Source organism: Erinaceus europaeus, chromosome 2 (assembly GCF_950295315.1).
Source record: "Erinaceus europaeus chromosome 2, mEriEur2.1, whole genome shotgun sequence".
In the NCBI taxonomy this organism is placed as follows: Eukaryota; Metazoa; Chordata; class Mammalia; order Eulipotyphla; family Erinaceidae; genus Erinaceus; species Erinaceus europaeus.
This window is the reverse complement of record NC_080163.1, coordinates 151,750,429-151,765,888: the sequence shown is the minus strand read 5'-3', so window position 1 is coordinate 151,765,888 and position 15,460 is coordinate 151,750,429. Positions and strand designations below refer to the sequence as shown.

At 51.1% G+C, this 15,460-nt stretch overlaps 1 protein-coding gene across 6 annotated transcripts in view; it reads left to right on the top strand.

The window, feature by feature from the left end:
- ADGRG1 (adhesion G protein-coupled receptor G1) overlaps positions 1-15,460 on the top strand; it is a 48,162-nt gene that overhangs the window by 21,033 nt on the left and 11,669 nt on the right. For 5 of the 6 annotated variants that reach the window (XM_016186863.2, XM_060185485.1, XM_060185483.1 and 2 more), the window contains exon 2: positions 15,302-15,373. In XM_016186863.2, the coding sequence (XP_016042349.1) occupies positions 15,325-15,373 (49 nt within the window). In that variant the 5' untranslated portion in view covers positions 15,302-15,324. Of the gene's footprint in view, positions 1-1,269; positions 1,373-15,301; positions 15,374-15,460 lie in introns of those variants that run through there. The other variant, XM_060185486.1, reaches the window with a different exon arrangement.

Below are 15,460 nucleotides of genomic sequence, written 5' to 3'. Positions count from 1 at the left end.
TTGACAGGTTGATCCATACTCCCAGCCTGTTTCTACCTTTCTCTGGAGAGGTGGGGCTCATTTATCCTGTGCTCCTAGCAGCCACTGTTGTAAGTCAGAGGGATATTCAGCCTGAGTTGGGGCCACAGTCACAGGCTGGCAACTTCAAGAGGTAAAAACCACCACTGGGTTTGGATTTCAGGTCTGTGTTGACAGGCTTGCAGATTTCATGCAAAAGTCTAGGGGCCTACTTCTTTTGAGAAACTGGAAACTATGGCTCTTTAAGGCCCCCCTCTACACAGGTAGGCATTGCTCAGTCTTCTCACAGTCATACATATATATATATATATATATATATATATATATATATATATATATATATATATATATTTTATTGCCACCAGGGTTATCCTTGGGTTAGGTGACTACACTATAAGTCCACCTTTCCTGGTGGACATTTTCCTTCCTTTCTACTTCCTTTCTTCCTTCTTCTTTCCTTCCCTCCTCCTCCTCCTCCTTCTTCTCCTTCTTCCTTCTCCTCTCTCATTCTTTCTTATTAAATAGTCCAGACAGAAATTGAGAAGGAAAGGAGGTAGACAGGAGAGATACAAAGAGACAGCTGCAGACCTGTTTCATGGCTTGTGAAGCTTCCCTCTACCTCAGGTGGGGAGCAGATGCTCAAACTCTGGTCCTCATGCTCCATATAGTGTGTGCTCAACTGAGTGCACCACCACCCAGCCCCTTATTCATTCATTCATTCATTCATTCATTCATTCATTCATTCATTCATTCATTCATTTTCATAAGAGAGAGATACAGAGAGAAAGATACAGAAAGAGTAGAGCTCTGCTTGGCTCTGGCTTAGGGTAGTGCCAGGGATTGAACCTGGGACCTCAAAGCCTCAGGCTTGAGAGTCCTTTGCAGAATCACCAGGGTGTCTCCCAGCCCTTTAACCTGATCTTTTAAACTTCAGCCTCCCTCTTGCCAGCTCCCTGCCTGGCTGCATCCTGCTTCAGGGAGGGGGACATAGGTAATGAGTCAAAGTTGAGGGGCATGTGCTGTGCTGGGCTGATCCAGGCAGTGACGTAGGAGTCCCTGATGCTGCCAACGGTTGCCCTGGCAACTGTTGCCAGGGGCTGCTGTCACCTGCGCCCCTTCTCCGTTGGCGGCTGGGGTTTGCAGCCCATCTTCCCAGGCTGCCCCCTTTGTCTAGAACTCCAGTGAGGGGGAGGGGGAGGGCCCTGGCTGGCTCAGCTTTGGGGCCCTACTCTGTCCTCTTAAACTTGGGAGTAACTGACCTGCCAGCTCCATGCAGCTGCAGCCCCACTGGCTTTTTCCTTCACCGGCCTTTGTATTTAGACTTCATTAGATCCTTGCATTGGAAGACGTGCAGGTAGGACTGTTCCCCTACCCTGTCCTTTCTCCATCTCTCTCACCCCTGAACCCGCGGTCTCCCAATCCTTTCCCACTGCCACTCCCTCCTCCTCTCCCTCCTCCCTTTTCTTTCTCCCCTCCCGCCATGCCATTTCTTTCTTCTGCTCCTCTGCCTGTTTCACTCTCTCCATCCCCTTTCCCCAATACTGATGGGAGGAGTTGGGGTGTGTGTGTGTGTTCATAAGAGGCCCTCAAGGGAATTATTATGTCAGTTACTGAGAGAGCAGTCTCAGGAGGTTGGAGGAGAGAGTTCCTCCTTCCAGTCACTCTTCCCCTCAGTCACACTCCAGCTGAAAATTGCTTTGGGTGCTGAGTTGGGCCCTATGGTCACTGAGGAGTGTTGAGGGGGTTATGGGGACCAGATCCCATTGGAGTGCAGCTGGCATGGGTGGAACCTGCATGGGTTCCCACAGTCCCAGGACCAGGCCTCCCTGGTAGGTGGGGGGCTTAACTCTCAGGAAGCACATTTTGTTTTGTTTTGTTTTGTTGTTACCCTTACCAGGGCTTCACTACTCCATGCTGAGTCAGTTTCTCTCTCTCTCTCTCTCTCTCTCTCTCTCTCTCCCTTCCTTCCTTTCTAAAAATATTGTATTTATTTATCCATTTGTTTATTTTTGATAGAGGTAGAGAGGAATTGAGAGGAGAGGGGGAGATAGAAATGGAGAGATACCTAGAGAACTCCTTCATTGCTCATGGACCTTCCTCATTGCAGGTGGGGAGCAGGGCTCAAACCCAAGAAATCATTGCCTCCACCCAGAGCCCCAGCTAGGATGCCTGCTGAAAAGACTCAGGCTCAGAGACAGGAGGCTTGCCCACGGGATAGTGACCTGGGACCTGCCACACCCATAGGCTGGGAGCCTGGGATCTACCACATACTTAGGAAACGTGCTTCAAGCTTCTACTGTCCAGGCCAGCTGCACTCAGGACTAAAGGGAGGCTTTGTAGTAAAGCTGAACACACAGGGTTGGGGTGTTGCATTATTAGGAACCCCCCACTGTGGTAATGTGTATGCTTTACTGGGTGTACCATCACCCAGCTCTCAGGCTTAGTTTTTCAAATAGAAAGAGAAACAGAAAGACAGACAGAGGGAGAGAAAGAAGACATCATAGCACTGACGTTTCCTTCAATGCAGTGGGTGTGCATGACAAAGCAGGTACATTGTCCAGGTGAGCTATCTTGCTGGCCCTGGATGCACAGCTTGAAAAGCATTGCTACCAGGATTGTTCAAAGGAAACTGTTGCCACGGCTAGGTGAGGTGAGGGATAAGCTGACTGAAGTCCAGGCTCTAAGTTCTGGAGCTGAGCCTTGAGGTGGGAGGCCCTTCCCATCTCCCCTGCACACCAGTCCAACCTGCTGGCCTCAACCCCTTCCCTCCCCTCCCCTCCCCTTCCCTTGCCTTCATTCCCTTCCCTTCCCTTCCCTTCCCTTCCCTTCCCTTCCCTTCCCTTCCCTTCCCTTCCCTTCCCTTCCCTTCCCTTCCCTTCCCCTTTCCTTTCTCCTTCTCCTTCCTCCCTCCCTTCCTCCCTCCCTCCCTTCCTCCCTCCCTCCCTTCCTTCCTTCCTTCTTTCCTTCTTTCCTTCCTTCCTTTTCTTTCCTTTTTCCCTCCCTTCTTTTTTCCTTCCTTTCCCCTCTCTCCTTCTTTCCTTCCTTTCTTCTTTTTTCCCCTCCTTTCTTTTTCTCTCTTTCTTCCCTCCTTCCTTCTTTTCTTTCCCCTCTCCTTAACCTCTTCCATCTTTTCTCTTTGTTTCCCTTTACTTTCCTCTTTCCTTTATTTCCCTTTTTCTTTCTCATTGCTGGGGTGTCATCACTCCAAACTGACTTTCTCCCAGAGAGATGCAGAAACACCTGGGCTAGAACCCAGGCTCCTGCATGGCAGAGTAAGTGCCCTCCCTGGCACCTGCACTGTACTCGGCAGAGTTACTTGTCATAGGGAGTGGCCTGTCCCAAGGGTGTGTAAAGAGCATGGGAGACTTAGGACCAGCCGAGCTCAGTAAGCTGGAAACCTGGCTGGGTCCTCTCTACCCATCCATGGAAGAAATGACCTCTGACTTGCACAAAGCCCCCCACCCCCAGCCTGTGTCGGGGTACCTGGCTGTCTTGCTTACCACCTTCCAGCAAGCTAGGACCTGGAGGAGTAGGAGGAAAGAAAGGGAGGACCAGTGGCTGACCTTGGCAACAAACAGGGACCTATACCAAAGGCAGGCATTCTGCCAGGCCTGGGGTGATCAGACCACAGCCCCCGGAAAACAAGCAGGGAGGCAACTGTCTGGCCTTGGAGGGCCCAGCCGTGGCCTTGTGGGAGCCCAGTTGGGGAAGGGGAACTTCAGGCAGAGAGCAGAGGGCTGAGGGCTGCAGTAGCAGAGGGGAGGAAGAGGCAGCAGGCCCCTCCCTGTCCCTTTGCTACCCTTTGCTCAGAGGTAAGTCCTGATCTATCCCAGAGGCATCCTGAGGTTTTCTGAACTGAGGGTAAGGGGGGTGGTGAGGCTAGGGTACAGAGCAGGGTATGGGGCAGGAGTCAGAGCCCCCTTGCTGGCAGAGGAGGAAAGGGGGAATGGAGGTATAGAGAAAGCAGGCCAGTGGGGTCTAAGGCAATCAGGAGCACGGATATTTCAGGAATACCTGTCACTTTGCCCCCCACTCTGTGGGCCATAGAGTTCAGTCACAGCTGCATTTCAGGGAGAGGCCTTTGTATGTGTGTGGGGGAGGAGCTTGACTAGGGGCTGCCCTTCCCAGTGTGTACTAGATCTGGTGCCCTCCTCCCCTTCCCACCCCTTTCCCTCTCTCAATTTCTTGGTCTTTTCAATCCATGCCAAACCTGAGAGAAGCCTGATACTTATAGCTCTTCCATTTTTTCCTGTTCCTTACTCTCCTGAGTTCTCTCTCCAGCCCTTTCTTCCCTCTCTCTGTGACTTGCAGCCCCAGCATTCTAAGTGTCTCAGCTGCTTGAGGTGAGGCTGTGGGCCCAGCTGGCCATGCCTAGCCTCAGTGGAGTGACCAGTCTGGGGACACGGCTGGCACTGCCTCTTCCCCAAGAGCTGGTGTGGCCAGCCTCAGGACATGGCTTGGGACTGTGCCTTTGCATGTGTGAACGGTGGTGATGAGTTACCCTGGGGATCATTGCAGCCTAAATGACTGCTACAGCTCATCTTGAGTGGGCTAATGACCTCTGGGACAGCTCTGAGGGGAGGAGCAGGGAGGGACCACTGGGAGGGGGATGGGAGGCCAGGCTGATATGGGCTTTTTTTTTGTGGCTGGGTTATCACTGCTCTGAGATGATGATGATGATGATGATGATGATGATGAGGAGGAGGAGGAGGAGGAGGAGAGAGAGAGAGAGAGAAAAAGAGAGAGAGAGAGAGAGAGAGGAAACCTGGGAAGTTTTCCCCAGTGCACCAGGGGGACTGGGCTCAGGCTGGATTGTACATGGCAAAACAGATGCACTATCCAGGCGAATTTTTTTTTTTTTTTTTTTTTGCCAGCTGTGATCTGATAGTATCTGTGTAGCATCCAGATTTCTGAGAGCTTATTTCCATGTCAACAGCAGGTATCCATATCCATTGAAGTAGGAAACTGAAGCCAATTAAATCCCTTGACCTTCCTTCCTGCAGCCTTACCAGAGCCTCTCATTGGGGTCCTTGGTCTTCTGAAAGTGCTCTGGAAGTTTTATTTGATCTTTTTTGGAGAGTGAGGTGACAGTGTGGGGGAAAAGAAGGAACTTGGTCCATCCAGGCTGAGAGTGAGATCTGGTATCTGGTTGGTGGGTCTTGGCATGGTCACTCCCTGGCTGTGTGGCTTCGCTTTTCTCTGGCTCTGTTCTCTCTCAATCTCTCTCTCTCTCTCTCTGAAACAGGATGGTTACAGTGTTGGCTGCAGAGCACTGTGGGGGCTGAGTGGCAGCTATAGCAGGACCACGGGTGCCAAGACAAGCCAGGCTCTTACTAAGTAGAGCTTTGCTGCCCTCTGGTCTCCTTGGATTCCAGGATCCTTCTGGGCATTGTGGCCAGAGTATGGAGGCATGGGGGAGGACTGGAGGCCTGAGACTCAGGGCATCTTGACCTTCCCAGAGATGGGAGGAGGGCCACTTGTCAGGGAAAGCACCCTTCTGTGAATGACCTTGCGCTGCCCTCTCCAAGGCCCATTAATCAGACTCCCCCACTTCAGGCAGAGCTACCTGCAGTGGTCACAGCTCAGGAGAGCTGGGTCCTTTCACCTTGTGAGCCCTGCGTGGTGGGGGCTGACAGGGACCCCACCTATGGTGCCCCTTCCTCACTGGCTATAGGGTCAGGCAAGCCGGGACAGTGGTGGCTGTAGGACTTGCCTGGAGCTTAGCCCTGGGAGCCAGCTGGAGAGCCCCCAGCAGGCCTGGTGCAGGCGTGTGCTAGTGGGCAGAGAGCTCTGGACAGGCAGCAGGCCTGATGTGATTCCCCTTCATGCCACAAAATTCCAGAGTCCTGAAGTCACACTCTTTCCCCAGAGATGGGGTCACCTTCCCGGGGCAACTCTGTGGGTCACCTAGCTCTGCCAGCCTGCAGTCATTCCACTCATGGTTCAGGGCAGTAGGGGAGGGTGGGAACTTGCAAACAGGGCTCCCAGGAGCCACAGTAACTGCTAAGTGGCTGGGGGGGGGGGCACACATGCTGAGTGGGGAGTGGGGTGGGTCCATAGGCCCCTCTCAGCTCTGTTGGGGCACCTTCTCTGGTTTTGGTGGGTATATAGTCTTGCTTTATCTCCTCCTCCTCCTCCTTTTATCTTTCCAGTAGAAGGAGAAAAACAGAAAAGGAAATTACACAGCACTGGCAGGGCCTCGAACCCAGGTCCTCATGCATGATAAAGTGTGTGCTCTACTGGCTGAGCTATCTGTCCGATCTGTGTGGCATTTCTCAACAGGATGAACGACTTGTTAAAACAGTTTGACAGTTGCAAGTGGAGGGGCCTCGGCGCCTTCCCTACCACGTATTGGGGAAACACCTGCAAGAGCACAGGTGCTCTGTTTGTTCTAACCGGCCCCCCCATTTTGAGGTCTGTCTGAACTGTCTCCTGTTCCTGTTCCTCAGAGGCAACAGCTAACGGGCCCTCTCCCAGGGGGCTCCCCACAGTCCGCTCTCAGGGTGGGCACATGAGTTCACATATACCAGCACTCACAGGCAAGTGGCCACTTCTACCCACCCATCCCCTAGGCCACAGCCTGTCTCCCAAAGGTGCTTGGTCTGGGGATGAGGGGTGGGAGACCAGCGGCTAATGATGCCCCCCCGCCCCCTCTACTGGAGAGCAGAGAGGAGGGAATGGGAACCCCAAATAAACAAGCTGAGCTGAATGTGCTTCCTCCTGTCTCCCCAGGAAGACTAACCTAGACTCAGCTGTGTGCGTGTATGTGTGTGTGTGTGTGTGTGTGTGTGTGTGTGTGTGTGTGTCACTCCTCCCTGGTTGCCTCCCAGAAACTCTGACTCCTCCTGCTATCTTTTGGGGGTACCTCTGCCAGGTTTCTGGTACTCTGCTGGGTGAGCACAGAGAGCATTCAGAGAAGGAGGGTACCCTGGGCACTAGGCAGCCATTTCCTCATGGGTGATGGGTGGCCAGTCCTCAGGTTCTGTGGATCTATAGAGCAGAGCAGGGTCACTGCTGTCATCTTACATGTGGAGCCCAACCACTCCCAAGCCACAGTGTCAGTCAGTGGGACACTTGGTAAACCGGACCCTGAAGGACCAGAAGGTAGCTTATCTGGAAGGACACACATGCCAGTATGCATGAGGACCAGGGTTCAAGCCCCTGGAGACCACATGGGGGTGCTTCCATAGGGGGAGCTTCCCATGTGGCAGAGCAGTGCCCTGGTGTCTGTCTTTTTCTCTCTGTGTCTCTCACCCTCTATCTGAAAGAAAAGAAAAGGAGTCCAGCAGAAGTGACGGAGTCATGTAGTCTTGGAACCCCTGCAATAACCTTGGAGGGGGCAAAAACATCTAAAAATAAAAGGAAAGAATGATTAGAACTTGGGAATCAGGCGGTAGCACAGTGGGTTAGGCACACATGGCGCTAAGCTCAAGGACCAGAATAAGGGTCCCGGTTCGAGCCCCCGGCTCCCCACCTGCAGGGGAGTCGCTTCACAGGCGGTGAAACAGGTCTGCAGGCGTCTGTCTTTCTCTCCCCCTCTCTGTCATCTCCTCCTCTCTCTATTTCTCTCTGTCCTATCCAACACTGACGACATCAATAACAATAATAACTACAACAATAAAAAAACAACAAGGGCAACAAAAGGGAATAAATAAACAAATATTTGAAAAAATTTAAAAAAATAAATAAAAGAATGATTAGAAGCTGGAAACCCACCCCAGACCTGCTCCAATTGCACCTTCCATGTGCAGGCCTATGACTCTGCATTTTGACCAACTTCTTGGTGTGTATGTGTGAGCCCAGGCACCCATGCTGTGGACTTGGGGCAGTGCTAAGCATGTAGGGTTGGGGTGAGGAGTGGCATCCAACTCTGACAGGGTGGGTGTGGGGGGGAGGGCAGTGGCTCAGCAGGAGAGAGCACATGCCATGTAGAAACAACACAGGTAAATGACACAGAGCACCAGGGACTGCAGAACATGTCTTGTTCATTAAAAAAAAGAAAGTAGGAAGGAAGGAAGGGCAAGTTGAGGAGTGGAGAGGAGAGGAAAGGAAAGAAGAGAAAGGAAAAGAAAAGAAAAGAAAAGAAAAGAAAAGAAGAGATGTGTGCCAGCAAGATAGCTCACTCGCATAATGCACCAGCTTTGCCATGTGTGAGACCTGAGTTCGAGCCTGTGCCACCACCCCACCCCCACCAGAGGAAATTTTGGTGTTGTGGCTTTTCTCTTTCTCTGTTTTTCTTGATCTGGAAAAAAAAATGATTAAAATTTTTTTTAAAAAAGTTGGCTGCAAAGAGTCAAAAAAAAATAACCAGAGTCAAACAAACAAAACAACAACAACAACAAAAGTTGGCTGTGTTGTCACAGGGACAGGAGGTACAGGGTCACCTTAGGGTGGGGAGATGGGGCATGTCTGTGGCACTAGGAAGAAACAGGAGGAGGCCAGGTCTGGGTGTCTTCCTGAGCCATCTGCCTGGGAAGGGTTAACGCCAGAGCCATGCCCCTGTCTGCCTTCCCCCCTCCCTAGCCCCCCCGAGGAAATGGGTTTTCCAGGAGCCTGGACAGGACCAGAGGTGACTCCCAGCTCCATACAGATGACCAGGAACCAGGAAGTGACTCAGGTCCCTGGGGGAGAAAGTGGGCCGGGGGTCCCCTGTCAGAGCCCTTGCTATCTCTGGACCCACATGGCCTGGAAGGGAGGGGGGGTTCTGCAGTGAGAAGGGTCTTAGAAGGTCCTAGCTACCCTCCTTTCTGCCTAGGTCCATGGGGGAGCCTGTGGTGGTCGTCCCTGTCCCCCCCCCCCAACACTGTGTCCAACTGGGCCGGACTGTTCTGTTCTCTGTGTGTTTACGGAAGGCTGAGGTCAAGGATGGCTGCTCCGGAAAGAGTGGGGGGAGTAGTGAGGGCTTCCCTGGGGATCTCGGCCCCTAAATCTTCTCTCCCAGGCTGGAACTGTCTACACTGCTTGTGGTCTTGGCTGCCCCTCTTTCTCTCCTCTCCTTCAGGGATCCTCCCAAAGCCAGGGGAGCAGGCAGCTCTAGGGCCTTTGCCAGCATGGTTCCGAGAGGCATTTCCCAGAGAGAGACTTAGAGCGAGCTAGGAAGAGGAAGCTCTCCTCTGGCCTCAGTTTCCTTGTCTGGGGGCTCCAGGAGCTCATGTGGTCAGGCAGCTGGGTGACTGTTGTTATCTGTTTTACTTTTTAGATTGAGGAGAGAAAGAGAGAGAGAGAGAGAGAGAGAGAGAGAGAGAGAGAGGACAGCACTGAAGCTTGAATCGGTGTCAGGTACATGTCAGAGCAATGCACTATCCAAGGAAGCTACTTTAAAAAAAAAAAACTTTTATTATCTTTATTTATTGGATAGAGACAGCCAGAAATCAAGAGGAAGGGGGATATAGAGAGGGAAGATAGAGAGACCTGCGGCACTTCTTCACAACTCGTGAAGATTTCCCCCTGCAAGTGGGGACCAGGGGCTTGAACCTGGGTCCTAGAGCATTGTAACATGTGTGCTCAACCAGGTGTGCCACCATTCAGCCCCTCAAGGGAGCTACTTCAATGGGTCATGTCTGCTGTCATTTCTGTGGTGCCTTCTGAGAGAGACTCTCCCTTCTCTCTCTCTCTCTCTGTCTGTCTCTCTCTCTCTCTCTCTCTCTCAATTTTATTATTGGATAGAGACAGAAAGGAATTGAGAGGGTAGGGGCATACAGAGAAGGGAAGAAACAGAGAGATATCTGCAGCCCTGCTTCACCACTTGTGAAGCTTTCCCCCTGCAGGTGGGAACCTGGGGCTTGAACCTAGGACCGTGTGCACTGTAATGTGTGTGCTTCACCAGCTGCACCACCAACTGGCCCCAAGAATCTCCCTTCTCTGTGACTGCCTGGCTCTGTCCCTGTGCTGTGAGACATTCACAGTGAGGGTCTTCCTATGCACTGATGGCAGGGTAGAAGGGGTTTGATGGCTGAGACCCAGCTCAGACCTAGGGCTCTGTTAGCATCCTGTGTGGGCTCCTGGCTCTGTGGCTCAGCCTCTGTAGTGCAGGCTCCCTCCTTCCTGGCCAGAGATCCTATTGGAGCTGCTGAGAGGTGTGTGGCCTCCGGTGGGCTGTGTGTGGAGCAGGTGTAACACGGGAGGAGGCAGGACCATTTACAGAGGAGGCAGGGAGAAGGGCGGGTAGTCAGCGGGAGGTGGGAGTATATGGTCTCTGAGTGTGGAAACTGGGCAGACCTGGCCACATGTCCTTGTCCCCAGCCCTCCTGTCCCTCAGAGGGATCTGGGGATGTCTTGGATTGGGCCCCAGTTGCCAAGGGGGACTTTTCTGGGTGGGGTTTGGTCTTCCCTTTGCTCTCCCGGAAAGGAAGTTTCATGCTCTGAGAATTTCCCCTCAAGGTGCTCTGGGAGATGTGGGCAGAGTGGCCTGGAGGGGAGGCATGGTGATAGGTCTGTAGGAGCTGGCCAGGGAGCTGCTTCCAGGACACTTCAGCCTCTACAGCAATGAGCCTGCTATTGTCACAGCATCCCTAGAGGGGCACATGTGGCTGTCATTCTATTGATCTCACTGAGCCTAGCATACAAATGACTTCACTGGCCTGGGTCACTTTTTACAGAGAAAGAGAGAGAGAGAGAGAGAGAGAGAGAGAGAGAGGGATTGTAGCACTGAAACTTCCACAGCACTTCCTGTGTGGTGCTGGAGCTCGAATCGGAGGTGAATGCGTGGCAATGCAGGCACCCTTCATGGTTAGCTATCTCTCAGCCGCCTTGATTTTCATTTCTATATATAGACAAGGAAAGGGAGGCTGTGTGTCCTGGGCTAATTACTTATCCACACTGACCCTCCCATTTCTTTTCTCCAACTCTCAAAGTGGCCTGTGTGCTATGGTTCACAAGTTTATTATTTATTTAAACAAATCTTTTCATGTTTATTTATTTTTTTACGAGAGCACTGCTCAACTCTGGCTTATGGTGGTGCTGGGATAGAACCTGGGGCCTTAGAGCCTCAGACATGAAAGGCTTTTGCATAACTACTATGCTGTCTCCCCAGCCTCACAAGTTTAGAGTAATGGTCTCAGTGAGGGGCTGCCTGGAGGAAGTGGCATTTGCATAGGGGACCAGAGGGAGCCAGGGATAGAGAGTGAGAAAGAGAAGCTGAGAGGGACCTTGAGGGGAATTGGGGGGGGGGCACAGAGAGGCTTCCTGTGCCGGATGCCTGGTTTCCTCCTGCTGGTTTGAGGTGGCAGAAGATAGTCAGTCTCCAAATGTCTTGAGTGCTGACAAAGGATGCTGAGTGAAGCCTGACAAATCTCAGCTCAGGAAACAGTGACTCTTCCCCAAAACACTTTCACATCCTCCTTCTAAGGGCCCTGGGAGGCCACTGGGCAGTGTGGTGAACCTGCTGAGCCAGCCAGCCTGGGCGGGATGATGGGCCTGGAGAAGCCAAGACTCTATCATTCACTGTGGGACATGGGGCCCAGTGGGGGCCGGTGCTGGCTGGAGTTAGAGAGACCTCAGTCCACGAAGGAGACAGTGAACTCTTGCCCAGGACACTTCCATTTCTTCTTGCCTTTGAATGTTGCATCCATGAGCAACCTCTTCCTGGAAGCCCTTCTTGTGTGTCCCCACCCCCCACCCCACCCCCCTCCACCCAGCCACCAGGCCTTCTGGTTTGTGGTGGGTGGTCACATTTGTCACCACTGCCCAGTGTACTATCTCTCAGGATGAGGGTGCCTGTTCCTGTCACAGCTCAGTCACACTACGGGCTGGCAGCTGGGAGGGCCAAGCCAGCTGGCATCGATTGGAGTGCCTGGTGTGCCAGTTCTCTGTCAGGCACCACAGGCCTGACTGGGGAGGGGAAGCCCCTGGCCCTTAGCATGATCTTGGGCAAGTCTTTTCCTCTCTGGGCTTCAGCCTCCCTGTCTTTGAAATGAGTTGACAGCAGAGCCCCCCTCCTCTTTAATTTTTACTAGTGATTTAATATTGATTTATAAAATTACAAGATGACGGGGGTACAACTCCATACTGTTCCCACTACCAGAGTTCTGAATCCCCAAGCCCTCTATTATAAGCTATAGCTGTTCTCCTAAGGTTGCAGATTAACTATTAGGTGTTCTCCTAAGGTTGCAGTTAACTATTATTTCTACAACTATTTGTCTATATTTGCCCATTTTTTTTCTATGGTTTCATCTTCTCTTCCTTTCCAAGTCACATATAAACCTATTACTGCATCCAAACGTCCCTCCTTTTTTTTTCCTCTTCTCTTTCCGGGTCCTGATGGAGTTGGAGTTCAGAGCCCTCTGGTCATCTCCCCTCTGTTATTTCTTTCCCACTGGGAGTATGGATCAGAATTATTTTGTAGTTCTGGCTTCTATAGTTGCTTCTTTGCTGGACATGGACATTGGCAGATCAAGCCATACCCTCAGCCTGTTTCTATCTTTCTCTAGTGGGGTTGGGATCTGGAGAGGTAAGGTTCCAGGACACGTTGCTGAGGTCATCTGCCCAGGGAAGTCAGGATAGAATCATGGTAGTGCTTGTAACTTGGTGGCTGAAAGGCAGTAAGATATAAAACAGGACAAAATGACTAATGAACAGGAACCAAAAAGTACGAACAGAGACCATGAGAATGGGGATCTTTGGGTGGAAAGAATTGTGGAAATCTATTCTAGGTATGTTCCTAGGGGCCTATGACTACTGTAGTTTTTACTTGAGTTTGATAGCTAACATGGGGGTTGGACAAAAATTTTGTCTGAAGGCTGGGAGTATGGATCAACCTGCCAATACCAGTGTTCAGCGGGGAAGCAATTACTGAAGCCAGACCTTCCATCTTCTGCACCCCATAATGACCTGGGTCCATACTCCCACAGGGATAAAGAATAGGAAAGCTATCAGGAGAGGGAATGGGATATGGAGATCTGGTTGTGGGAATTCTGTGGAATTGTACCCCTCTTATCCTATGGTCTATCCTCTTATCCTATATGTTTCCATTTTTAAAAAAAATTTATTTATTCCCTTCTGTTGTCCTTGTTGTTTTTATTGTTATAGTTATTGGTGTCATTGTTGGATAGGACACAGAGAAATAGAGAGAGGAGGGGAAGACAGGCAGGGGGAGAGAAAGATAGACGCTTGAAGACCTGCTTCACCGCCTGTGAAGCGACTCCCCTTCACTGCAAGTGGGGAGCTGGTGGCTCAAACTGGCATCCTTAAGCTGGTCCTCACGCTTCACGCCAAGTGCGCTTAACCCTCTGCGCTACTGCCGAGTCCCTAGTGTTTCCATTTTATAAATAAAAACTTAAAAAAATATAATCAGTAAACCTTTAAAAAAATTTTGTCTGAGAAGAGGGTGTCAGAATTGAGAAAAGGTCTCGAAATTTGAATTAGGGGAGAGAGTAACTCCAGTTCTTGAAGAAAATCTATGAATAAAATTAACTGTTTACGCCATCCACCTGACCTAGGGCCCATGTATCTTTATATTTAACACTGGAGCCTGTGTAACCTCTGAGTCCCTGTCAGTCTGAGCTTTCAATTCATGGTCACAGCTGGGAACGTTCTAGGCTGCACTCATTTCAGGACCAGTCTCCCTCAAGTGGCAGAGTATGTTGACCCAGCCTCCCTTTGGAGAGTAGGGCAGTCCCTTCCATTGCTACTTTATAGTGAGGACAAGGTCCTGGAGAGGCCCACAAGAGGACTTATGCTGATGTTCCTAACTAAAGTGACCAGTGATGGTGGAAAGAGGGATATATTAGAGGTTTAGGCCCATCATACTTGTGTGGGAATCCAGGGACTTCCTAACTAGGGCCCCAAATGATGGGGTGGTCTGGTATTGACCAAAAAAACACCATTAAGTGAGCCAGTCTCTTGCCGTTATCCAGTAGGTTGTCTTCTGAGGACCCTGGGAATTGGCTCCTCCTGGTGGTCGTGATGGGAAGCTCCCTTTCCCTTCAGCGCCTGTAGAGGGTGCAGTGGATACACTGATCTGTCTCTTTCCTTGCCTTGTCTAGCAACCTCTGTCCACAGAACCGACTGGGAATTCTTTGGCTGACCAAGGAGTGACTGCCCCATCCCGTACTGATCCCTAGCAGGTTAACAATCAGAGAGGGACGGCTTGACTGGTGGTATTGAATTACAGGAAACCAGGACTGTCAGTGGAGACAATCAAGAAAGGCTGCCTGGTAGTGTCCTTTGAGCTAGGCCTCAGGGGTGACGATGATGATGGTGAGGTTCCTGGGGTTAGAAACTCTAAGAGATCTCTTTTCCTTGTGCTTCCTCCAGGTCTGTCAGGGACAGGGTAGCTGTGGTGTTTTTATTTTATTATTATTGTTGAGATATAAACATATTAATACTCCAAGACCCTTTTCACACCCTTCCAAGCCCACCCTCCCCAGAGTCTTTTGTTATGTTGCAGCAAATTTCTCCCTAGTCCAAATTTTACTTTATTTATTTATTTGTTTGTTTGTTTTCCTTTTATGGTCTTGTTTTTTAGTTCCTATAAGTGAGATCATCTGGTATTTGTCCCTTTTGACTTAAATCACTTTACATAAAGCCTTCAAATCCCACCCAAGATTAAGCAAAGGAAAATGATTTCATCATTCTTAACAGCTGAGTAGTAGTCCATTGTGCCTATACACCACAACTTTCTTATCCACTTATCTGCCACTAGACATCTGGACTATTTCCACGTCTGGGCTATTACCAACTGCTATGAATATAGGTGCACATAGATCTCTTTGGATGAGTGTGCTTATTTCCTTCGGATATATCCCCAGGAGAGGAATTGCTGGGCCATAGGGTAGGTTGATTTCTAGTGAGCTGTGATAACCTTAAGGTAATGCTGCGCCTACGCAGAGTGGTGGTCATAGCAAACAACAGTACTGGCAGAGAAGAGGAGAAGGGGTTTCAGGAGGGACACACTTCTGTCCCCTAACAGGGTGTGGGCTGTTCAGGTATCTCTGAAGTTCTGGAAGGATGGGAGGCTCCCTGGCTAATTTGCTGTGTGTCCCTGAATTAACCACTTACCCTCTCTGGACTTTCCTTTCTTTGCCTGCAGTACATTTCCTCCCCTCCAGGTGGCCCCATCACTGTCCTGTCCAGAGGGAGTGCTGTTCGGAGTCCTGTCTTTCTTGACTTCCGTGGGGTCACTTGGTCAGTTGCATCCCACTTGGGAAGCTCTAGGCTGGTCCAGGAGCTGCTTCCTGGCCCACCTCCCTGCCACACCCTGAGTTCATGCCCTGCCAGCCCCCAGCCCCAGGATAGCACAGCCCCCTGGCAGGCCAGCTCCCCTGACTTGCCCGTCTGTTTTCAGGGGGTACTGTCTCGGGGAGGAAGATGCCCGGCCCATTGCTGCCCCTGCTGAGCCTGCTCCTCCTGGTTCACGGTAGGAATTTCCCCGGGTACCCGGGACTGTGCTGTAATACACCTGTGGACTGGACAGCTGCCCACATGGCCACTAGCCCCCTTTAGG